This window comes from Camelus ferus, chromosome 9, assembly GCF_009834535.1.
Source record: "Camelus ferus isolate YT-003-E chromosome 9, BCGSAC_Cfer_1.0, whole genome shotgun sequence".
NCBI classification, from domain to species: domain Eukaryota; kingdom Metazoa; phylum Chordata; class Mammalia; order Artiodactyla; family Camelidae; genus Camelus; species Camelus ferus.
The window spans coordinates 15,922,575-15,948,483 of NC_045704.1; the positions used below are offsets into that span (position 1 = coordinate 15,922,575).

The 25,909-nt window shown below is 49.2% G+C and overlaps 1 protein-coding gene and 1 non-coding gene across 2 annotated transcripts; one reads left to right on the top strand and one right to left on the bottom strand.

Annotated features, from left to right (window-relative positions):
• Positions 1–79: 79 nt before the first annotated feature.
• On the bottom strand, positions 80–25,655 carry RELB (RELB proto-oncogene, NF-kB subunit). Its single transcript, XM_032487397.1, is given in 14 exon segments — positions 80–887; positions 3,977–4,054; positions 4,197–4,265; positions 5,073–5,288; positions 9,185–9,289; positions 10,852–10,983; positions 11,163–11,254; positions 12,686–12,723; positions 12,725–12,844; positions 18,126–18,472; positions 19,659–19,667; positions 23,289–23,336; positions 24,336–24,628; positions 25,648–25,655. Coding segments are annotated over 14 exon segments (1,941 nt in total). The 3' UTR covers positions 80–501.
• Positions 5,646–5,717, top strand: TRNAA-UGC. Its single transcript has one exon. It is a non-coding gene; the product is annotated as a tRNA-Ala (tRNA).
• Positions 25,656–25,909: the final 254 nt, after the last annotated feature.

Here is a 25,909-nt window from a genome sequence, read left to right on the forward strand (position 1 = left end):
GAGCGGAAGGAGAGCCTGGAGACTTTGTAAGTTGGAACTGTGGGTGTTTCTGAAGCGGAGAAGAGACGAGATCCCCCCCAAGGCTCAAAAACTTATCTTTATTGGGAAGACTCTGAACAAACAACCTACCCCCCACTTTCAGACCTGGGGAAGGAGGGGTGAGGATCTGCAACCTCCTCCCATATGTACACTTCAGAATCCGCCTAGAGAAGGTGCCCCCACTTGTGGGCGCTGAGGCAGCTTTAAGAAGCTAGTGCAAAGGAGCCAAGCCCCTTTTCCTCTCCAGACTCAGTTTTCTTATTTGTAAAATGGGCTCGGGGAAACCGATGCTACGGAGTTTCACGCCACCGCTGAAGATGTCCGATTCCGAAGGATGAGGACGTCGGAAGACTAACCAAAGGCAGCACAAAGGGGACGGGGGTGCTGGACATCCTGGTTGGGTTCGCAAGGCCCCTTCCACCTCCTTGCCCACCCAGCGCCTCTCCTCCAGCGCCGCGGGGGCTACGTGGCCTCAGGCCCCGGGGACAGAAGGCCGCCGCCAAAGCCCGCCTCGCGGTACTGGTTGGGGAACATGTTGCTGCCCACGAGGCTGGCAGTGCCTCCATCCCCGGGGCCTGGGGCCTGGTACGAGTCCAGCGTCAGCGGCTCGGGGCCGGGGGCCTCCCCGACCGCGGCTCCTGCACCCCCGTTGCCCGCGACAGCGGTGGTGAGTGGCGGTGCTGGGGGCAGCATGTCCAGCATGGTGAAGAGTGTGGGGGCAGCGGGGTCGTAGGCAAAGCCATCGTCCAAGAGGTCTGGCCCGCCGGGGGGCTCCAAGCCGGGGAGGGACACGGTGCCCGGGAAGAAATCTGTGTCTGGCAACAGCGCTGACGGCGGGAGGAACGGTCCTGCAGGGATGAGGAGAAAGATGGAAGTGTGGTGGGCTTTAGGGTCAACCTCCGGCCAGGTCCTAATTCAAACGCCCCGTCTGGTGCTAAATGCATTATCTGTGTGGCCTCCTTAAATGTCACGGAGAAACTCTGAGTAGGGACTATCACCATTCTTATTTTTTTGTTGTTGTTACAATAATTTTTTAAATTGAGGTATAGCTGATGTACAGTGTTATGTTTCAGGTGTATAACATCGTGATTCACAATTTTTAAATGTTATACTCCATTTATAGTTATTATCAAATATTAGCTATATTCCTCGTACAATATATCCTTGTAGCTATTTTATACCTGATAGTTTGTACCTCTTAATCCCCTACCCCTGTGTTGCCCCTCCCCCCTTCCCTCTCCCACTGGTAACTACTAGTTTGTTCTGTGAGTCTGTTTCTTTTTTGTGATATTCACTAATTTGTCGTATTTTTTTAGGTTCCACACATAAGCGATATCATACAGTGTTTATCTTTCTCCATCTGATTTATTTCACTAAGCATAATACCCTCCAACTCCATCCATGTTGCAAAAGGCAAAATTTCATTTTTTACAGCTGAGTAGTATTCTATTGTTTATATATACCACATCTTTATCCATTCATTTGTTGATGGACACTTAGTTTGCTTCCATATCCTGGCTATTTTAAATAATGCTGCTATGAACATTGGGATGCATGTATCTTTTCAAATTAGTGTCTTCTTTTTTTTTTTGGTTATATACCCAGGAGTGTAATTGCTGGGTCATATGGTATTTGCAAACAATATCATGATAAGGGGTTAATATCCAAAATATATAAACAGCTCATACAACTAAACATCAAAAAAAAAAAAAACCCAATTGAAAAATGGGGAAAAGAACTGAATAGACATTTTTCGGAAGAAGACATACAGATGGCCAACAGGCACTAGAAAAGATGCTCAATATCATTAATCATCAGTAAAATGCAAATTGAAACCACAGTGAGATACCACCTCACACCTGTCAGAATGGCTATCATCAAAAAGACACAAATAATAAATAACATGTTGGTGAGGATGTGGAGAAAAGGGAATCCCCATATGCTGTTGGTGGGAGTGTAAATGTATTGATGCAGCCACTGTGGAAAGCAGTATGGAGATTCCTCAAAAAAATATAGAATCATTCTCATTTAATAAGCAAACAGGCAAAATAATTTGCAGTCAACGGGTGAGCTGTGCAACCAGAGATGAAATCATGCTCCTGCAATGCTAGGGAGTTTATCCCCAAGAATGAGGAAGAAGAGGAGGCCCCAGAGCCCCCCAGAATATAGAGACAACCCCAAAAGTGAAATCTCCGTGCCATGGGAGACCCAAGTGAGAAGTCACCAGTCCCAAAATTGTAAGATAACGTAAGTGTTATTATGGGAGATTTTCTTTTTGAGAGAAGACAAACCTCACCAGCAAAGGCTGATTACAGTTGTTGCAGAGACACAGTGCTGCTGGGACTCAAATTTCCCAGCCTCCTTTGCAGCTTAATGTGGTCATGTGACTTAAGTTTTGCTGGCTGAAATGTGGCAATGATGGCTGGAGCTGCAGCAGCCACCTTGGAACATGAGGTGGAAACTGTGAGTTGAAAATGGCAGGAGCTTGGGTCTCTGATGATCATGCAGCCACCAAACCGTCCCTGGACCACCTACCACTGGACTCTGTTTATGTGAGAGGAGAAATAATATTCTATCCTATTGAAGTCTGTTACTTTGGGTTTTGCTGTGAAGGCAATTAAACATGATCATAACAAATGCAGGTGGCATTCCTGGTTTCTGGCAAGTTCTTTACATCTGGGCACAACTCTATGCCAGCCACTGTGCTAATAAATAATTGTGTGATGTGACCTCATTAAATTCTGGAAAGGATCCTAAGAGGTAGGTCTCCATCTGAAAGTTAAGTGAACTGAGGCCCAAAGAAATCACACAGTGGCTAAATTGTAGCCTCAGAATTCAAACCCAGTCTGATTCCAGAGGCCATGCACCTAATCATTACACTACAGAGCCAGGGCTGATCTGGCAGAAGGATGAGAGAGGGGGACTTTAGACACCGGTAAATTGGGGTGACGGAGCAGGTGGATGAATGTCAGGTGGCTGATGAGGAGGGGCTTCAGGGGGTTGAAGGATTGGGGGCTGAAGTTTGGTGAAATGGACTAGGATTGAGGGTTTCTAGGGGCAGAGCTGTTGGGCATTGGTTACCAGTTGCAGAGGGTTAAGGGGACAACAGGGGGTACTTGAAACCTCCAGGGTGGGACTGGCTGGAGTGGTCTGGGCTCGGCAGACTCTGAGTGGCTGGTGGCTGGCTAGGAGCTGGATACCATGGGGTAGCTGGAGTGTTGGGGACAGCATTCTCAGAGCTAGTGGTCAGCAAGTGGGGAGGCTTTGGATAGCAGCCAGATAGGGGTGGAACTGGAGGCTGGCATGCAAGTTGAGAGGAAAGCAGGGGTACAACAGGCCAGACGGTGACAGTTCAAGGCTGGCTCTGACGACCACCTCCATTTATCCACCGTCTACTCCCTGCAACCCGTTTCACATCCATCACCACTAATCTAAACCTACACCCTGGTGCAACTCCTTGCCCTACCACAGACTGTGTGACTTTGGGCAAGAGACTTCACCTCTCTGGGCCTCAGATTTTTCACCAGTAAAATGGGGGTGGGGCTGCGGGGGATAACAACACCCACCTTGGGGGGGTGATTGCACAGATGAAGTTAGTAAGCACACACAAAGCAGTTATGTGCTCATTATATAGTGTCTGGAAAAATAAATATATTAAATTGTAAAAGGCCAGTGAAGAGGTGTGGGCTGATACTTTTCAGAGGAGCCCTGAGGCTCTTAGAGGTGGAGCAACTTGGTGAAGGTCACAGCAAGTAAATGGCCTGGTGCCTCGGAACAGTATCCAGAACCGCTATTCTTTCCACTTCACATTGCTGGCTAAGTGGTAAGTCACTGGCCGTGTGGGAGCTCTTAGGGGCCAGAAGAGGCCAGAAAAAAAGGGCTGCAGCCCACCCTCAGCCCACCTCAGGGGCTGGGCTTGCCCTGAGTCAGGACCCACCTGAGCCGTGGCTGGGCAGAAAGTGATCCAGGAAGGCCGGCTTTTTCCTCCGCCGTTTACTCTCGATGCCATGGGGGTCTGAGGGAAAGGAGAGATGAGAACCCCTGGACCCCATAGCCCCACCACTCCTTCCCAGCCTAGGGTAGGGCAGGAAGATGAGATCAGTCACCCCCTCCTAGGGACCTAGAGAGGGATGTGGAAAGGGGCTGATGGGACGCACCAGAGCTATTCAGCTCCCCAAGGACGTCAGGCATCCCGCGCTTCCGCTTCTTGTCTACGCCGTAGCTGTCTGTTCAGGAGATACCAGGGGCATACAAAGTAATCCATTACAAATAAGAAATTAATTAAGAATTCATTCTAGAGACCACTTAGGAAGTTGCTGAGCTGTTCTGGTTCTTGCCCAACCAAGGCAAATAGATGTCTACATCATAATCAGAACAAAACTCAAATCCACTTCTAGCTACTCTGGCCTCTTTGTTGTTCCTGAAGCATCCCAGGCACAATCCTACCTCAGGGCCTTTGCACTTGCTGCTTCACTTCTTACCAGTTTCCTGGAGAACTGCTTAGTTATCCTCCCATCCTCAGGTCAGCTGTCCCCTCCTCCAGGAAGCCCTCCTTGATACCTAAGGCAGGGTCAGTCGCCCCACTCTGGGCAATTGGAGTCCCCTAAGTAATTCCATCCCAGTCTTTTCTACTCTGGTTGTCACTGTATGGGAACAAATGTTCCCCCCTGCATAAGACTATGAGCTCATGAGGGCAGGGCTGGGGCAATCTCAGTCACTGCTGTGTCCCCAGCACCACCCAGGAGAGGGCCAGGCAGCGGCAGGCATGCTGAAGGGAGGAATGATTAAATACACCCAAAATACCATGAGATGGATACTATTACTACCCCTATTTTGCACAGGAGGAGACTGGGACTCAGAGAGGCCAAGGTCACACAGCCAGTAGGCAGCAGACCAGGATTTGAACCCCAGGCTGTGTAACTCTGACCCTGCATTCCACTTCTGCCTCTTCCCCTTTCCTCTTTGGGTGACCCCAAGCAAGGCCAAAGACCTGGTTTCTAGGGTGATGGGTCACCCTGGTTTGCCGTGGTTACCATGGTCCCGAGGCAGGTAGGTGAAGGGCAGAGGCTCACTGCAGACCCCATCAGTAAGCCGCTGTAGGAAGACGTTCACCGTCACAGGTTCAACAATCTCCAGGTCCTCGTAGGGCGGTGTCTTGAACACAATGGCAATCTGGCGGTGCACGTCAGCCTGGGAGAAGTCAGCCCGGCCTTCCCAGGAGGCTCTGCTGAACACCACTGATATATCCTCTGGCAGGAAAGTGGGGACATCAGCTGAGCCAGGGACACTGGTCCACCAGGGCCCCAACTCACTCAGCCTTCCCCCATATCAACATCAATATTCCTAAGACTAAAACTAATCACAGTGGCAGCTAACTTTCTGTTAGCACCTACTGTGTGCCAGTCACTAAGTATTTTAGATATTTATTTAGATATTTAATTTCATCTAATCCTTTAACCTGAAAGGCAGGTAGTATTAATATTTCCACCATGTCGGGGCCCCTAAGACCACCATGAGATTCAGTGATTCACTAAGGGGACTCATAGGACTCAGCAATATAGTCATACTCATGGTTATAATGTATTATGGCAAAAATATAAAGGAGGGAGGGGATAGCTCAGTGGTAGAGTACATGCCTTGCATGCACGAGGTCCTGGGTTCAATTCCCAGTACTTCTGATAAATAAATAAACAAACAAACAAACCTAATTACCTCCCCAAAAAAACAAAAACAGCAAAAATACAGAAGCATACTCAGTAAAGGGGAAAGGTGCCTGGAGCGAAGTCCAAAGGAAATGAGGTGTCAGCTTCCAAGAGTCCTCCACAGTGGAGTCACAAAGGACATGCTAATTGCACCCCCTGCCCCCACCCCCAAGTTGACAACACACATGAAATGCTTCTATCAGGGAAGCTCATTAGAGACTCACTGCCCAGGGTTTTTACTGGGAGCTGCTCATGTTGGCACCCTCCGACTGACACATATCCAAATTCCAGACTCCCAGAAGGAAAGCAGGTGAGCCACACAAACCACATTGTTTGCACAGTTTAGGCAGAGCAAGCCACTCTTTAATAGTCAGGGAATGGTAGGAACCCTCCCAAAATCCAAGTTCCCGTAAGCCAGCCAAGGGTCAACCTCATAAGTTGGCCTATCAAAGGATAACAGTCTCAGATCTGCTATATTAACTCTTTCCTATACATTCACTTTATTGATGGGGAAACCGAGGCTTGGAGGGTTTAAGAGACTTACCCAAGGTCACACAACTGGTAGCAGAATAGTCATGATTCAGTATGCTACTTTGCCTGCTATCTCTTTTTCTTGTCTTATTGCATTGCCTCTCATCACACTAACTCCATATACTGAGACTTTATATGTGTTGGACACACACAGATTGCCTCTAACACACACAATCCTATAGAAAAACTACATTTAGGAAGCCCATTATATAGAGGAGAAAGCAAAGCACAAAGAGATAAAGTCACTTGTCCAAGGTCACATAGTCAGCAAGTTGGGAATCCAGGCAGGCTAGAGCTCTACACCACTAGCTCCTAGGGCTTGGCGAAGTGACCTTTTATTTCTGGACCTAGTTTCCTCACCTTAAAGAGGGAAAGTAGTAGTACTCACCTCACAGGAGTTGTTGGGACGATTAAGTGAGTCACTCCAAGAAAAGGCTTAGAAGAGGGCTTAACATAAAAGGTGCTTAGTCCATGTTAAGTATGATGGATTCTATTGGTATTATGCAAAATACTAGCTCCAGGTCTGGCACTCAGAAAATCCTCAGTAAATGCTGACTCCTGGTAGTGTAGTTCTTGGGTAGTTGAGATCGCATCTCATCCTAACCCCAGCTCATTTTAGGGATGAGGAAACAGAGGCTCCGGGTAGTGAAGTCACCTGCCCGAGATCAGCCAGTGAGTGAATGATGGAATAGGACTCACATTCCCTGCCCTGACCCCCATTCCCAGGATCCTAACAATCTCCTCGGCATTCCTCAGTCCTCAGGCCAAATATCACCTCTTTTAGAAAGCCTTCCCAGATGTCTGGACCATGTCTGGTCTTCCTGTTTTTCAATCTCTGTTCTTCGTCTTCTTCCCTCTTAGTACTACCCAGGTTTGTAATTTGTATTTCCCTACTTCCCACTGAACTGAGAGCCCCGTGAGGGCAGAGCTTGGGCCTGTACCTGTCACTGCTGTGTCCCAACACTGCCTAGCACAGAGCCTGGCACAGATGAGCCACCCATTAACAATTTGCTCTTTCATTCAAAATTTTATAAGAACCTCCCACTCCTGGGTACATAACCAAAAGAATTGAAGACAGACGTTCAAACAAAAACTTTGTTCATAACACGAATGTTCATAACAACACTATTCATTTGCGGAAATACCGCAAATGCCCATCAAATGATGGATGAATGGGTAAACAAAATGAAATCTATCCATACAATGGAATATTAGCCATAAAAAGGAATGAAGCGCTAATAACAGGCTACACATAGATGAATTTTCATAACATTATGCTAGGTAAAAGAACCCAGACACAAAAGACCACATATTGTAAGATTCTATTTGTATAAAATGTCCAGAATAGGCAAATCCATAGAGACAGAAAATAGATTAGTGTTTGCCAGAGGCTGGAAGAGAGGGGAATAGGGAGTGACTGCTTAACAGGTATGGGGTTCATTTTTGGGGCGATGGAATGTTCTGGAGCTAGATAGCAGTGGTGGCACAACAGCGTGAATGTATTAGATGCCGCTGAATTGTGTACACTTTAAAATGGTTAAAATTTTTTTGTTTTGTTTTAAGAGTGAAACTTGTGGCAAAAAAAAAAAAAAAAAAAAGAATTACTGAAAAAACTTTTTCCTGAGAACCTCATGTGTGCTTGGCCCTAGACTGGGTGGTTCTGGGGACACAGTTGCTCACCAGGATATCCTCAGGTCCTGCCCTTACAACCCAGTGGCAGGGGCCGGGGGTGGGGTAGAGATAGATGTTAACTATATAACCATAGAATCTGAGAAAAGATTGTGGGGAGGATTCATGAGGCTGTGGCAGGTTGTCCTACTCTCCTCCCCTCTCTCTGCCCTCCTGCCCCACTGGCCTTGGTGTTCTTCCAACAGCTAGACCAGCTCCTACCTCAGGGCCTTTGCACCTGCTGTTCCCTTTGCTGGAACACTCTTCCTCACATGGCCACACAGACTCTTCATGGTTCCAATAGTACCTCCTAAAAGCATCCTCTCTGGCCCCTCTAAGTAAAATTGTGCCCCACAACCCCTCTAGCCATTCCTTTCTATCCTGTTTCTCAGTATTATTTATCTCCAAATACCACTTTTTCACCATCTTCCTGAATTTTTTTCAACTCTCTTTATTTCTTACTTTTCCTCCCAGAAGAATGATTATGAGCACAGACCACCTGGATTCAAATCCTGTCTCTACCTGCCTAGCCATGTGACCTTGAGCAAGTTCCTTAACTTTTCTGTGCCTCAGTTTCCTCATCTGTAAAAGGGAATAATAGAATCTACCTCACAGAACTCTTAGGCAAAGAGATGATTGAATAAATGATGTACACAAAGTGCTTATGACAGAGTCTGTCATGTATTAGGAGCAAGCTAAATGTCAGCTTTTCTGTTGGTGGTGATGTTATTTATAAAAGAATCACATGATAGAATACGCAAAGGACAGAGAAAAATATATACAATAAAGGGAAAGCTCTCCTCAGCCAGGCAGTCTTGGGTGGGTTTTTATTTTAAGCCCTATTTGAGGAAGGGACATTTGAGCAGATGTGAATCAAGTGGAAATGTCCCTTGTTTTCTTCATCTGTAGCTCCTATTACAACTGTCATAAAGCATTTATTTATGCAACTCCACGATTTTAATATCAGTCTCCTGGAGCTCCTGATGGCAAGGGCTGCCCGGCACCCAGCATGAGCCTCCTTCTTTGTTCGTGAATGAGCAAGTGGGTGAGTGAGTGAGTGAGTGACTCAGTGAGTGAATGAATCAATCAGCTGTTTCTGACTCCAAAATAGGAGTTCTGGGCCCTTCCACTCCGCTGCCCAGGTTAGCCAGCTCTTCCTCATCCTCTCACCCTTCTGGGCTCCCCGGCTACCCCTATGAGCCACCAGACCCCACTCCACCCCCTCGCTGCCCCAGGCCCCTCACCTTTCTGCACCTTGTCACACAGCAGGTAGAGCTCCTCGCCTCCTGTGCACGGCCCGCTCTCCTTGTTGATTCGGCAAATCCGCAGCTCTGATGTGTTTGTGGACTCTGGGACAAAGGAGAGGAAGGAATATATTAAAAAAAAACAAGGATTCCGTCATCAAACCCTTACCAGGTACCCCATGGGTTCCCACCCAGGACCACAGAGAGATGGGAAACAGAGAAGCCAGGTTGCCTGATCCTTCTGGAACCCGTGGTCCAAGTGGAAGAGGAGATGCCAAGGCACGAGAGGTTAATGGACAATCACAAGTCCTCTGTGCTGAGATCTGGCGAATGTCTGGCCAAAAGGGAGATGCTCAGACCTCAGGGAGGGGTTGGTGGGGTCAGGACTCAGAGATGATTCTTAGATGAGGGCTAACAGGCCTGAAACTTGTAATGGACACACGTTGTTTTGCCTGTCTAGTGGTCCTGGCCCTTCTGTTAACAGCCCTACAACCTTCCTTCAGCAGACCACCCCCCACCTCAGTTGTGGGGATTGGGTAGGGCTGAGCCCACTCCCAGCTCAGCAGTGATCACGTGCCCTAGACCTGACCAATCAGAGCATTGCCTCCTTCAGGCCATAGCTGATTGGTCAGAGAGGAGCACATGACTAAAACCAAGCCAATGAGAGACAGCCCTGGGACTCTGAGCCAAAATACTGCATAAGAGAATTTCTCTTTGGGAGTGGGGGAGAAGTATCAAGCTGGTAGAATGTAAGACTAGAGCTGCATACAGTTATTTTGCCCCCACATGAGAGGACCCTCCCCAAAATGACTCTAACATGAAGGAAGCATAGCTGAGAGACAGAAAAAGACAGATCTCTGATGACATCACTTAGAACCTGGATGCAGCCAGACCTGAAGATCTGTTGACACCTCTGGATATTTTTAGTTAATGGAACAAACAAATTCTTAAAAATTTTCCTTATTTGAGTTGCAATTCTATTTCTCACATCCATAAAAGCCCTGATTAAATTAATATTCCTCCCCATTCTGATGCTTATGGCAGTCACTGCAGGCTGGCTAAAATCTAACAGCCATTCCCAATCCCCTCTTCTATGCCTGTACCCCTCTACAGAGGATGAAAATTTGCTTTCCCAGATTCTTCTGCAACAAGAGGTGGCCATGGGCCCAAGTTCTGGCCAACAAGACATAAGTAGACATCTACCAGAGTGATTCTGAGGAATATATTATTTTCTCTATAAAAGAGAGAGATACCCATGCTGCCTCTTCTCAAGGGCTGCCTAGTATAGTTGTACTGGTTGTGCATTCTCCAACACTAGAAGGCCCTGTTTCCACAGGCTACATAGTAAATGTTGACCCCTAGAATTGGGTAGTATACAGCCTGCACATCATACAGGGCAACACTGCCGTCATGCCCTGAACACACACGTGATGTCTGGAGCTGTGGCAGACTGCTCATGACCATGAGGGAAAAGCCAAGAGAATCACAGAGCTGCTGAACAAATGCCCTGATAGAACTGAGCAGCTGAATTCATAGGAACAGACTTAATAACTGAGACCAAAAAAAAAAAAAAACCTCCCTGTTTATTTGTTCATGCCATTGTACATGGGGCTTTCCGGTACCTGTGGCCAAGAATAATCCTAATGGATATAGCACCCTCGACTCACTCTTGTCATAGACGGGCTCAGAGAGCACAGGGTCCATCCTGCGCATCTGTCCTTGCTGGTCCCTATATGAGGCCTGGAAGCAGATCCTCACGACATTCATGTCCACCTCCTGATGGTTCTTTAGGGACCCAGCTGTGGGAGAGATGTGGGAACACTGAGCATGGGGGCTGAAGACCATGGCTGGGGAACTGGCAGACAGGGAAGGGATGGGGCTGGGGAGATGGCGGATACTGGAGAAGGTGAGGGGACAGGGCTGGCAGAGGGCGAGGGGCTGGGGGAACAGGATGACCAAGCTAGGCATGGGGACTCACCATTGTAGGGGTCGATGCCTAGCTGAATCTTCCGCTCAATGGCAGCTTCGATCTCCTTCTTCCTCACACACTGGATGCCCAGGTTGTTAAAGCTGAGTCGGGGGAGGAGGGGTAGAGGGAGGGACTCCTGAGGGGGCAGGTGTAGCCTGAACCCACAGGCAGGCTCCAGCAGAAGCTGCCATGGGGCTCAGGGTCTCAGATGCTGAAGCACCCCAGGCCCAGGGGTCCCAGCAGGGGGAGAGGATTGGGGTGTGGAGAACTCTTAGGAGAACCTGGAAGCACGCCATATCTCTACCACATAAAAACACTGGCTCACCTCATTTATAACAAGAAAAGAACAAATTAAACATCACTGTGATGCCAATTTTTTTTAAGCTCATTGAAACAGCAAAGATCAAAATGTTTGATAATACCCTCTGCTGGTGAGGTTGTGGGGAATTAGGCGCTTTCCCTCCTGGCTGGCAGGACTGTAAACTGCTCTAGCAATCACATATTGGGGGACAATATGGCGGTACTCATTCATCCTACCAATATTTTCTGAACACCTACTGTGTGCCAGGCGCCAGGGGATACAGCAGGGAACAAAAGAGACAAAATCTCTGCTCTCATGGAGCTGACATTTTCCTTAAGTTTATAACCCATGAAGAGTATAAATGCACAGACTTGAGGGCCAGCAATTTCATTTGTAGGAATTTATCCTAGAGAAAAAATGACATATATATATATGAGAATCCATTCATGGCAGCACAGTTAGTAACAGAGCAACAAGAGATTGGAACCATTGTGGGTGCCCATTAATAGGGACTTATTCAATTAACTGTGTAGATCCATATACTGGAATACTATGCAGCCCATAAAAAGGATAGGACAGCTCTAAATGTACTGATAGGCATGATCTCTAAGATGTACTGGAACATAAAAACAAGGTGCAAATGTCGGCTACCACTTATTAGGGGAGAAAAAAAATATATGCATGGCATATCTTTAGTTGCCTCCAGGACAGGGCACTGTGCTGAAAGACCAAAGATGGAAGGAAATTTATTTTTCACTGCACATCCTTTCTCAACCTTTCAATTTTTTTTAATGGAGGTACTGGGGATTGAACCCAGGACTTCGTGTATGAAAGCATGTGCTCTACCACTGAAATACACCCTCCCCCCTTAATGTTTTAACTTATCAACAACATATAAATTAAAAGCAAAACAAGGAATGGGCCTAGCAGTTAAGGAATGGACCTCTGCCATTGGCCACCTGGGCTCCTTCACCTGTCTGAGCCTCAGTTTCCTCCTCTACAAAATGAGGATAAATACAATACATGTGAATAATGTGTGTGTGTGGCAGGGTTCCAGGCCTAGGTAAGACCCTCCACCCGCCCTAGACCTCAGTTTCCCCGGAAATGCAGTGGGGACAATCTGGCTAAGCTGCCCACTTCCTTGCCCTAAGGTTTTCCGGGGTGATCTTCAGCCCCTCCAAATTTCCATGATGAAGGGTGAAGGGTCGGGGTCGGGGTCGGGGGTGGGTACCTGTGCCGGGGGCTGACGTGAGGCCGGAGCCGCACCCTTGCAGACACCATCGGTGCAATCTTTCCCCACGAGGCTGTGGGGGTGAACTCGATGAGGCCAATCCTTCCACACCAGGCACGCGGTCACCTCCACCTCCCGCAGCCCTCCACAATCCCGGAGCTGCAGGAAGACAGGGGCTCTTGGGGTCCCATTGCAGACACCTGCACCCATCTAAACTCCCTGGGGCCTCCCTGGTAGCTCCCCACCCCCTCCCGCTGGATGATGGAAGAGTGTTTAAGACCCTTTGGAGATCCTGAACCAGAAGCTTCCAACATGGGGGCCTCCTAGCATGATAGCTGCCCCAAAGATGTGCTTTCTTTGGTCATTCAACTTAAAAAAAAGTTGGATCTCCAAGTATGAGCCACAGATAACATACTAATGACAAGGGGAGAGAGGTACCTTTACAGGGGAAAGACCTGTAGACACCACCTTAACTAAGTGACCAAGGTCAGCATCACCAATATGGGGCCAAAATAACATAGGCATCCCCTGACGGGAAGCGCTGGCGGGGACACATCACTTCTCTGATGGCCCCTCCAGAAGTGCATCTAATCATGAGGAAACATTAGACAAGCCCAAACGTGGGTCATCAGTCAAAAATATCAGTGTTGTGGGGGGAGGGTATAGCTCAGTGGTAGAGTGTGTGCTTAGCATGCATGAGGTCCTGGGTTCAATCCCCAGCATCTCCACAAACAATAAATGAATGAATAAACCTAATTACCTTCCCCCACCATAAACAAACAAACAAACAAACAAACAAATAAATAAATAAATGATTTTTTTCCCCAAAATGAAAAGTTGGGGAAATTTTGGAGCCTACATTTAAAAAGTACGAGATACCACATTATTCCAGATTTCCAGATTCTCTTTTTCAAAAAGGAAGTTATAGCAATGGGGGCTGGAATTCTACCCAGCAGCCACATGGGGCAGCAGATAGACTCCAGCCCCGTTAGATGGGGCCCAGACCCACTGGGCCACTTGGCTTTCCTAGGTCACCCGCATGGCCCTGCTGGCACCGAAGGACCACTAAAGCCTGCTCTGAATCTGTAAAGCTCATGCCTATAGAAGACAATGAACAGGTGTGGCTCAGTGGGAGACTACTGCCCTCTAGGGGGCATCTGAGATACTGGGGGATGATTTTGGTTGACTCCGCATTGGAGACCCACAGCAGGCAGTACACAGGGCCAGAGATGCTACACAGGACAGTCCTACACAAGTCCTGCAAGAATTCTGAATGTCCTGCCAACATGCACGTCAGTGACAAACCTGTTTTAAATGGTCAGAACCCAGAACCTCTCCTGTTTTACATATATAGTATTTTCCCCATAACTTTCAAATACACTGAATTTTCCAGGACTGCCATCACCGTGTTAATTGAAAGAAGACTGGATTTCATTTAGACTGAGAATTGTTCACCACTTTGGAAAATCCTGTCATCAACGGCCACCCTGGATGTGTGTCACTCAAGTGGCCAAGTCCACCAGGCTGGCTCAGGCTGCATTCATGGCTGCTGTAGTAATGAGGTCAAAAGCAACCACTACTTTGTTTATGTTTCCCTGGGGCTATGCCTGAGCATTTACATCCTGAAATAAATGTCCTTATATATACTGTACAATTTTCCTTTTATTTCTCCTTGACACTGAAGGTAGGGCATTATGGATTTGGGGGATGGTTATGAGCAGAGGTAGGTAATATTGAGTCAGACAGGGTTAAAACCAGCTCCCTGCTATAATATTCAAAGATTCTGAAAAGCTCCGGGTCAACAGTCTCAGGAGTCATGAAGACTGCAAGGCTGAAAGCTTTTGCTCTTAGAGATGTCACACGAGATCGTGGATAAAACATTAGGCCCTAGAGTTAAGTCAAACCTTGTACCAAATCCAGGCTCTACCACTGGCCATCTGCATGATAAACCTCTCTGGTCTCACCATCCTTATCTGTAAAATGGGTATTATTAAGTACCTGGCACACAGGAGCACTTAGTAAATGGTAGTAATTACTAGAATAAGTTTGCTGTGTACCCCTGCACAAGTAACTTGTGAGCCTCTCTGAGCCTCAGTTTTCTCCTTTAAAAGATGAGGATAAAAATACTAAATACAAATTGAGAGTCAGGCCACCCCCTATTGTTGGATGTTTGTTCCTCTAACTCTTTGAAATCAAAACCAACACAAAGCTAGACTAATTGCCTGGAAAGACCTACACATACAAAGTTGGGGAAAACACAGCCTCAAAGTATCACCCCACAGATAACTTACTAATTACAAAGAGAAAGCTGTACCTTTACAATGGAGGGACCTGGTGGTCACTACCTGTTACAGGCTAAACTGCACCCCCCAATTCATATGTGGAAGCCTAACCCTAGTACCTCAGCATGTGACTATATTTGGAGACAGAGCCTTTGAAAGAGGTGAATAAATTAAGAGGCCTTAGGGTGGGCCCTAATCCAATCTGCTTTGTCCTTATTAGAAAAAGTAATTTTCTTATAAAAAAGAAAAAGAAAAGTAAAGGTAATTTGGACACACAAAGAGACACCAGCACCAGAAGGCAGCCATCTACAAGCCGAGGAGAGAGGCCCCAGAGGGAACCAAGCCTGCCAATAGCTCGATTTCAGATTTCCAGCCTCCAGAGCTGTGAGACAACAAATTCCTGCGGTTCATGCCACCCAGTGTGATATTTTGTCATGGCAGCCAGAGCTGATTAATACACCACCTTAACCACAGGATCTGACTCAGCATCAGATCCTTGGACCGACTGCCGCCCCATGTGCCTTGATGTGAGACTGAGGAGGCCACAGCACCACCTCTGGGGTATTCCCTCCAAAACAAATAACTCGATCTAATCTGGAAACAGCCCATAAACCTGGAATGTAGGCCATTTTACAAAACACTTCACAGGACACCTTTCCTGTCTTCCACAGATGTCCATGTCCCAAAATGCAAAGACAGACTGAAGAACTAACCCAGGTCAAAGGACACTGAAGACGCTGTCTTCATCTATTCAGGCTGTATGGGGAAAATACCATGAACTGGGTGGTGTATAAGCAGCAGAAATGTATTTCTCACAGTTCCAGAGGCTAGAACTCCGAGATCAGAGCGCCAGCACAGTTGGGTTCCGGTGAGAGCCTCTTTCGGCTGCAGATCGTGTCACTGTGTCCTCACCTGGCAGAAGGGACAAGGGCACTCTCTGGGGTCTCTGTTATAAGGGCACTAATCCCAAAGGCCCCACCTCTTAACACCATCGCCTTGAGGGTTAGGATTTCAATATATGAACTGAGGGGGGACACGAACATTCAGACCACAGCAAGAACTGACAACAAAATGCAGCATGTGATCTTGAACCGGAAAATAAACTTGTGGACAAGAAAAACAATGGCTATAAAGGAAATCCAGGGACAGCTGGGATCGTTAGAATATGGACTTAATATAAGATAACATCCTTGCATGAATATTACATTTCTCGAGTGTACTAATGGTGTTGTGATTATATAGGTCCCACATTGTAGAAAAAAGTCCTGGTTCTCGAGAGATACACATTTTGGATGAAGTATCATATCTCCGACTCACTTTCACATCTCCCTCTATGAACGTCCACACAAAGACAGGGAGACAAAGCACATGCAGCAACAAATGTACGGGTGTTCATGGCATGATTCATGTCTATTTTACACAGGTTTAACATTTTTCCAAAAAAGTTGAGACATAACGTTAAAAAAATATCCCGTCAAACCGGAAAAAGACAAAATGCTTAAAGATAAATAAAGGGCTAAGAAATTGCCTCTCAGTGCAACCCAGTGATGAAATACACATTTCAAAGTAAATCATTCTTTTGACCAAAATATCCTGCTAACATGCTACTTCTGGCCACAGTGCCTGGAGCCAAATCCAGTAATGAGAACTACAGGCACCTGGCTGAGTGAGGGGTCCTGCATGCCAGAGCTGGGCCATCTCCCTGGTTTCCTCGCAGCATCCTGCGGGGGTGGGGGTGGCAGTGGTGGGAGTTTCATCCCCATTTTACAGATGATGAAACTGAGGCCAAGAGAAGCACTAGATTTTCCCCAATCCATACGGCTGGTAAGTGGCAGAGCCAGGACTCAAACCCAAGTCTTTCTGACCCTAAAATCCAGATGTGTTGGGGTAGGACAGGATTGCTCTGCTAATCACCCAAATAAAGCTCAGCGTAAAAATCCCATTGAGGGAGATTGAGGGAGAGGAGGGGGAAGCAGGAGATCTCACAGGAGGGAGCTGGGACCTGGGGTGGAGGGTCAGGGAAGGCATCCCTGAGGCAAGAACAGGAGGCAACCAGGCTGCAGGCAGGAGGAACAGCACAGGCAAACCCTGGCGGTGGGAAGTGGTGAGTGAGTGGGGCTGGGTGGGAACAGGCAGCCAGACCATGAAAGGTCTTAGAAGCCTAGGGAGGATCTTGGGGTTCCTCCTGAGGGTACTAGGGAGCCAAGGGAGGGTTCTGAGCAGGGGAGAGGAGCAGATATGTAATTTCACAGCACCCCTCTGGCTGTCTTGTCAGGGACTATCTAGAGGAGACTCGGAGCTGGTCACTACGGAGGAAACTGGAGGTCAGGGAGCAGCTGAGGCCGGGATCCAGGGCTAGTGGGATGGTGAGTACACAGCTCAAGTACCACGAACATTTGGGCAAAGACTCAGAAACACATGAAGCCTCCACATTGGAGAGGCACAAGGAACCAGGCCCCTCAGACATCAATGGGAGAGACAGTCCTGGGTGCAGCCCGGGTGGAAGGCAATGTAGCAATAACCATCAAATTACCTTTGCCCAGCAATTCCAACTCCACTTCCAGGAATTGCCTGAGTGACACACATGAACTGAGTCGTTCTCTACAGCCCTGCTTGTAATAGTGGGAGACAGGAAACAACCTAAACGGCCACCAATAGACTTGCACAGTATATTATCACACATTCACACAGCGAGGTGAGAAGATAAAGAGAATAAGACAGTAAGACAGCTTCAGTCACCCTGATGTGAGCTCAGCTCCAAGACATACTCTTAAAAAAATTTTGTTGTTAATGGAGTAGCGTACTAGGGACTGAACCCAGGACCTCCTGCATGCTGAGCATGCGCTCTACCACTGAACTCTACCCTCCCCTCAGGAACTCTAACCTTAAGGCCGCGCTTCTGAGCAAGGAGGCTACACCGCCTTTACAGCAATGATAATTTTGCTCAGTCCTGTAAAACTGGAAGAAGGCCTTTCTTTGCATGCCCTTTTTAACTTAAGACCAGGTGAGAGAGCATCATCCGCTCCAAGAGCAAAAGCGGTGGTAACAATCACCACAAAACAGGAAACACAAAAGATGAATGCGTGCGTGTGAATCTTGGAGTTGGGGAGGGCGCGAGCCCCACCGCCCCCGGCCCCGGCCCCTGCCCCGGGCCCCACCTCGATGGCGGGCAGCGTCTTGCTGGCCTCGGTGCTGCTCTCGCCGAGGATGCTGCCGGCCGAGCGGCCCTCGCACTCGTAGCGGAAGCGCATGCCGCGCTGCTTGGGCTGCTCGGTGATGACCAGGTGCGGCCGCGGCCCGGGGCCCGGGGCCGAGGGCACGAGCCGGCCCAGGGGGCAGCCCCAGGGCGGCGGCGTGGCCGGGGGCGGGGGCGCCGCGGGGCCCAGGGTGACGGTGCTCAGGGAGGCCGCCCCGCGAGACACCAGGCGCGGCAGCCCCTCACCCGGGCCCGGCTGCGCCCCTTCCAGGCCGAAGCCGTTCTCCTTGATGTACTCGTCGATGATCTCTGTGGGGGAAGCGAAAACGGGGGGGGTGATGCTGGACGGAAAAAAAAGACTTTTTACCCGCAGACTTGTGCTGCCCTCGCTTTCCCCCGTTCATTTATTTCTTCAAGACATATTTCTTGTTGGCCGAGGGCAGGGGCTTCAGCTCCGAACACAGAAAAGCCCCTGCCCTCCTTGCAAACAGCACCCGCCCCCCAGCATCCCCCAGTTCTTGAAGCCGGAGACCTGGGGAGTCGACTTGGTTTCTCCTTCCCCTGCACTCTCACGTCCATTCCCCTCCCAAATAGCTCCTGAATCCCTGCCTCCATCACCCCTCACCTGGATCAAGGTAGGGTAAAGTGACAGGTACCCCGCCTCCATCTTGCCCCATTTAATAACAACATGAATAATAGCTGCTCTGCCCGAGCCGTTCCTATCTCAAAAAGCAGCAGCAGCAGCATCCAGATGCTCAAGCTGGAAGGATGCATATCTTTGCCAGTTACTCATGACCCCGATCTGTGAACTTCTTCCGCATCTACCTCAAATATATATGCACATTCTGCTTCTCCTCACCCCCACTAATTCTACCCAGGTCCACCCTCCATCATTCCCCCTCTGAACCACTGCTCCCATTTCCCAACTCGCCTCTTCCAGTCTGTCTCCCAAACACAGCCAGAGGGAGCTGATGTCAGACGCTGTCCCCATCCACTCAGAAGCCTCCTGTGACTCCCATCTCCCTTACAGTCAAAGTCAAGGTCTGATCTACTGTGTCTTCCCCAGGCCATCTCTCCTTCTTTCCGTTTATTTCCTTCACAGCCCTCAGCCCAATCTAACATTAGCTTGTTCTTTATTCCTTTTCCGACTGTCTCCCCCACTAGAATATCAGCTCCCATAGGGCAGGGACTTTGATTCATGGCTGAATCCCCGGTGCCTAGAACAGTGCCTGGCATGCAGCAGGTGCTCAATATAATTCACTGAAGGAATGAACAATAGTCATAGTAACAGTAACACTAAAGACAGCTGACATATACTGAGTCTTCACTAAGTGTTAAGTGCTGCTAAGTACCTTGCGAGCACGTGACTTTGTTAACATAGCCCAACAGTCCCAGAAATTACACTGCGACCTCCTCCCCAACAAGGAAGGCCAAGATCCCCGTGTGAGCACTTGGATTCCTCACCCTCCCCACAAAACGGCCCTGTGATACTCACCCAATTCATCTGTGGAAGAAAGAGAAAGAAAAAGATGAGCTCCAGAAAGTGGTCAAGACTTTCATCTTTTAAGACAGATTCCCCAATCCCATCCCCTCCTGGAACCCTTCCCCCTTCCCCCTTCCTCCATCCTGGGAAATCCAGGGCTCCGACTCCTAGGGTGTCAAACTCCAACCCCCATCTCCCTCTCCTGGTCTCCCCTCCCTTCAGCTCCCAATATTGGGGTCCCAGGCTCAGGCTACCCCCAAAGGCCTTCCTAAAAACATTTAGACTGGGGATTATGAAGCACTGTGGGGAATCTAAGGAAAAGCCAATGGTCTTATCACCAGGGAGAAAAATGGATTCCCAGGATTCTAAACAAAATGTGGGGGTGTACCACTCCCTAAAGCCCATTCTAGACCCGGGAGGTCACTGGCTGGTGTCTGAAGATCCAAGGAGGCTGGTCCTCCACCTCCAAACAACCGTGTGCTCTGCATCCTGTGTCTGTCCCCCAGCACTGCCCACCCGGTATCCAAGATTCGTCCCTACTTCCTGAGTAGGGAGTAACCACAATGCTGGGGAAGCCCCTTATCACCTCAGGAAAGCTCAGTCCTGGAAGGGGCTGCGGAGGAACTGAAACCAACCTCCTGTCATTCCACAGACAAAGCATGGGTGAGCCCAGAGCAAGCAAGTAAGCCTTTGGGTCACACAGCAAGGGAGGGCAGGCCAGGGCCAGATGTCCCACCCAGGCTTGCCTGTGCTGGTCACTGGCCGTGGAGTGATCGCCAACCTGCCCTGCTGCCAGGCCTGTCCTCCTCCTCTGCTCTCAGGGAGTGGCTCCTGGCAGCCAGACCTTTGCTCCTTGAAAAGCACTTTTCCTGCACCCCTTATCTCATGCAATCTGTGAAGTCAGAGGAGGTGGGGGAGGACATCCCCATTTGGCAGATGGGGACACTGAAGCTAGGAGAGAGGAAGGGATATGCTGTAGATCTCCGGCAGGGCCAACTTCAAGTCACTTCAACTTGGAAAAACCTTCTCAGGCATCCATGCTGGATGACCTGTGGACCTAAAGATGAGTTCGACCTTGTCTGAACCCTCAAGGGGCTCCCAGGCTGTTGGGGGAAACTGAGGCAGGCGTGGCTGAAGCTTTGCACTGCCCCAGTTCAAATCCCGGTTCTGTTCCTTGCTAACTGTGTGGCCTTCAGCGCATTACTTAACCTCTTTTTGTGCCTTGGTTTCTTCATCTATAAAATGGACACAATAATAATGTCTGCCTCGTTGGGCTGTCGTGAAAATTAAATGAGCTAACATAAGAACCGCCATGATAGTGGGCAATAAATAAACGCTGGCTACTACTGGGTAAGGAGTTGAGAGACATTATTTTATGGACTTGGGGAAACTGCTTCCCCTCTCTAGGCCTCAGTTTATCTGTCTATAAAACGGGGAGGTTGGAAGACATGGTTTCACAGTGTGGAGTGTGGAGTCACACAGATGTTGGTTTGAATCTCAGGTGTCACTCCCTGTCTGTGAGGCCTTGGGCAAGTCGCCTAACCTCTCTGAGCCTCCTTTTGTAGAAAATGAGGTCTAATATATCTTAGGAATTAACATAAAGATTTAGGATCACTCTGGGAAATTGCTTAGCACAGGGTCTGACCACTTCAGGCCCTTCATTAAGCTTAGCTAACATTATTATTATCTAAAATCCTCTTTCAACCAGGAAGTGTTAGGGACTTCTCTTTATTCAAGGCTCAGCTTAAATAACAACCTGCCCTCCCCAACCTTTCACACAGACCTGCCATCATTCAAGGGCAGTCAGGATGGGCCACCCTGGAGCAGCTATATCTTTCCTGTCTCAGGGCCTTTGTATAGACTGGTCTCTGCTGAATACTCTTCCTTCAGTTCTTTGCATAGCTTCCTCCTCCTCTTTCAGGGCCCTGCTCAAATGTCACCTCCTAGATAGGTCTTCCCTGACTACTTTATCCAAGATAACCCCCAGAACCCCTACTCTAGTCACTCGCAGTTAGGTGCCTTAGTTTTATCATTTTCATTGCACTGATTAGGATTTTTAAATTTTTTAATTTATTTTTTGAGTTTATTTTTTTAATGGCGTTACTGGGGATTGAACCCAGGACCCCATGCATGCTAAGCACACACTCTTCCCCTGAGCTATACCCCAACTCGGATTAGGATTTGACATGACCTTACATTACAGTGATTCACATCTGTCTCCTGTAGACTATGAGCACCAGAGAGTAAGAAACATGTTTGCCCCATCCCCACTGTATACCCAGGGCCCCGTATGTGTCTGGCCTATCAGAACGAGGGAAATTTTCCCTCCCATACTATCTCAGTAGTTTTCCTATCCCCACCATGTTGTTAGATGTTACTGACCCCAAGATTTGTTCATCATATTTTATAATCTTACATTTTATTCATTGTGTACATATCTGCCTCCACATCTAGGTACGGAGCTCCATGAGCGCAGAGCCAGGGCTATCTCAGTCACCGCTGAGTCCTCAGCACTGCCCAGCACAGAGCCAGGTACGGAATAGGCACTCTTGAATATTTCTTGAATGGATAACATCAGAAATTACTCTCAATTGAAACCAAAGATCTAGGTCTCGGGTCAGAAAAGTCTCAGCCTTGTTCCTGCCCAGAACCAGTGATCGGCAGTGTCTGTTCCCAAAGCCATCTCCCACCTTTCACTATCTCCCAAACATGTAGACTTGTTAGAGAACCCACAGAGCCTCCTCCACAGCCAAGCCAGTACTTCCGGGGTCCATCCCAAGAGTCTACTTCCAGAGACAGGTTCAAAGCCAGCCCACTGGGGCCACTGGGTTTTCATGGCAACAAGACTCAATTCCTCCCTCCAAATCCCAGCAAATTTATGAGAGAGGATGTCAGCCTTGGGGCATGATTCTGCATTTCCTTGGGCAACACTGAATTTTGGATGGCACAGCAGGAGGGGCCTTAAAGACTCAACATCTCTTGGGAACTTGCAAGAAATGCAAACTCTCAAAGCCCATCCCAAACCTATTAAATCAGAAATTTGGGGGATGAGGCCCAAAAATCTGTTTTAACAGCTCTCAGGGTGACCTTGATAAACACAAAGGTTTGAGAACCACTCTTATAGAATAATAATAGTAATTATTATTATACCACTAACAGTTAACACTTACTGAGCCTTTACTGGGTGCCAGACACTGCTTTAAAAGTTTAACTGTATCAGCTCATTGAATCCTCTCAGTCTCCCTACAAGGGAGGTATTGATATTACACCCATCTTACAGATGAGGAAAACTGAGTCCCAGAGAGTGGAAGTGACTAGCAAACATTCACACAGTGAGGGGGTGGTGGCACCAGTATGTAATTATTACCCTCTGCACTACCATGGTGAATCTGTAAAGAGGACTGCTCTTAGAGAGTGAACAGGTGGTTAGCTTTCCTTGCTCAGCTCATTATCACCTAGGAGGTAGGGACATCTGGGGACCCCATCTCAACAGTCAGGGAGTGACACAGGCTGTCAGAGGAAAGCTGAGGTGGACCTCCACAAACCCCCCACACAAAGACGTGCACAATGCCACCTCCACAGGATTCCCCTGTGCCCTGTCCTGAGCGTGCAGATGGGCAGGAACTGTGGAGGGCTGCTCACCTGTGGTCCTGGAAACGGCGAGCGAGAGCGAGGAGAGGTCAGCGGACCCTGCAGGGAGGGAGGCATGTCCTCAGGAGGTGACGGAGATATGGCGAGAGGCCCAGGGAATCTCCCAAGCCCCACCTTGTTCCTCTCCTGGCCCCGCCCCTCTGGATCAGGCCCCTCACCCTTATCGCCCGCACGGTCCAGCCTTAGTTCCTTTCTTAACAGGTTCCCTAGTTTTTGTCATTCACCTCGCTCTCCATCACACGCAGGCCCTGCTCCTTCTCTACCTTAAGAAGGTTGAGGAGGCCCTGGAGGAGCTCTTCTCAACCTCAGTTAGGAAACCCCCCACTCCTTTCCTTATTTCAGGGTCAGACCCTACCCCTTCACTTTTCCAGTGTCAAGCAGGTCCCCTTCTCCCTCTCAGACCCTGCCACTTCTCTCTTGAGGCAAGTCCCACCCCCTCTTTCTTCTCAGAGTCAGGCCCCGCCCTCCTTTTTTTCGGAACAGGCCCTCCCTCCTCTCTCTGCCAGAGTCAGGCCCCGCCCCTTCTCCCTCTCCGAGTGCGGCCGCGCCCCTTCTCTCCCTTAGACACCGCCTCTTTACTGAGTAGGAAGGACCTTGCTTCCTTCTTTGAATTAGGCCACGCCCCTTCTTGCTCTCACGATCAGGCCCCGCCCCTTTCTGTGAGTCAAGCCCCTCCTTTTTCTCACTCTCTAAGTTTGGCCACGCCTCATCCCTCAGGAGCATCTCCCCGCTCCTCCTTCTCCAAGTCAGGCCCCGCCCCTCTCCTCTCCGCGACGGGCCCCGCCCCCTTCTTTGCCTCAGGGTCAGGCCCCGCCCCCTTCTCACTCTATAGTGGGACACCTCTCTCTTACCGTGGGCCGGACTCGGTCACCATCCCCTGCCTCCTTCCTTCCTTTTAATATAGTGTCCCCAGAACCCTTACACACTCCCCTCAAACCCCTAGACTCCTGTAGGAACCCTCAGACTACACCGGGACCCTCAACTCTCGCATCTCCAGTCCCTCCCCAGATTCCTCTCCTGAACCCCGGCCCCGCTTACCCAAAGCCCCCAGCTCCGGCGCAGCGGACGATCTGGCGACGCGGCGACTCGGCATGGCCCGACCAGTGGGGACTGACGGCACGGAGGCCAGCTCAGACCAAAACACACACGCGGGTAGGCCGTGTGGCCAGGCGGCACAGTCCAGCGGACAATTGCGGGTCGGAAGAGCGGCGCAGGGGCTGGGGCCGCAGGCCGGGCTGGACGCGCGGCGCCCGGGGTTGCGGGGGGCGCGGGGCCGGGCCGGGAGGGCGGCGGGCGGGGGCGGGGCGGCGGAATTCCCCGGCGCTGCCGGCCTGCGCGCTCATTGGCCCGTACCCCGCCGTGACGTAACGCAAGGGGAACGGGAAAACCCCCACGCATCACGTGGTCGCGGGGGCGGGGCCGGCCGGGAAGAGGAGGCCGGGCGCACGGGAGGGGCCTGGCCGGCGACGCTGCCCATTGCTCTGGCCGAGACAACTGAGTCTCGCTTATGGCCCCTTACAACCTATCCATGGAGCAAGTAAGGAAACTGAGGCTTGCCCCCAACGTCTGCCTACGGGACTTGACCTGTTTCTCTGGCTGGAAGGGAAGCTTCGGGATCAGGAGGTTGCCAGGGCTCTATAACTGACGTTGATAATCTTTTTGAAACTTCCATGATCTCTCTACACCTCAGTTCCTTAAACTGTAAATTGGCAGTGAAGATACTTAAACGTTTAAAGCTAGAATGTCAGCTCTGGGATTTGTCTGTTTTGTTCCCTGCTGTATCCCCAGCACTTAGAACAGCGCCCAGAACACAGTAGGTGACAAATGTTTATTGAATAAATGGATGGATATTTTATTCCTTCCCACAGCGCCTTCAAGTTTCCTAATAGCCCACAGCAGTTTCAGCCTGAAGGCTCAGTAACTCAGTCTGGGAATAGTAACAGCGTAGCCCCCAGTGTACATACTGAGCTGTGTGCCTGACCCCTGGGCTTACCTGGGGGCCTCACAGATACCTCACACCTTGCATCAGCATCAGAGGAAGGTGCTAGGATTATTTCAGAGAGGAGGAGACTGAGGTTCAAAGAGGGGCAGCCACTTGGATCATATTTCTAAGCCTATCCCTAAGAATGACTGGATGACTGTTAGGTCCCAACTTGGATGCTGGGCACCCTTAGACAACAGAGCCAGGGTTTGACTTCTACGTCTGCTTGTGAAAACTTTGAGTGTTCCACCTCTTCGCTTCATGGCCCACACAGACTCATTGATTCATTTAACATTTATTGAGCACCTGCTTTGTGCTAGAGCCTGCCTAGGTACTAAGGCGCAGCACTTACCAAGCCAGGCCTGGTACCTGCCCATGGGAGGCAGAATCGTGTACAGCAGTTCTCAAAGTGTGGCCCCCAGGCCTGCAGGTGATACAGTGTAAGCTCAAGTTGGAGAGCTACTGTTGAAAAGCAAAATATGGAACAAACTTTTTCTGCAAAGAGCTGGATAGCAAATATGTGACACTAAGCTTTGAGGGCCAGCAGTCTCAACACTCAACTCTGCCATAGCTCAAAAGCCACCAAAGACCATACTGAAACAATGAGCACCATTGTGCTCCAATAAAAATC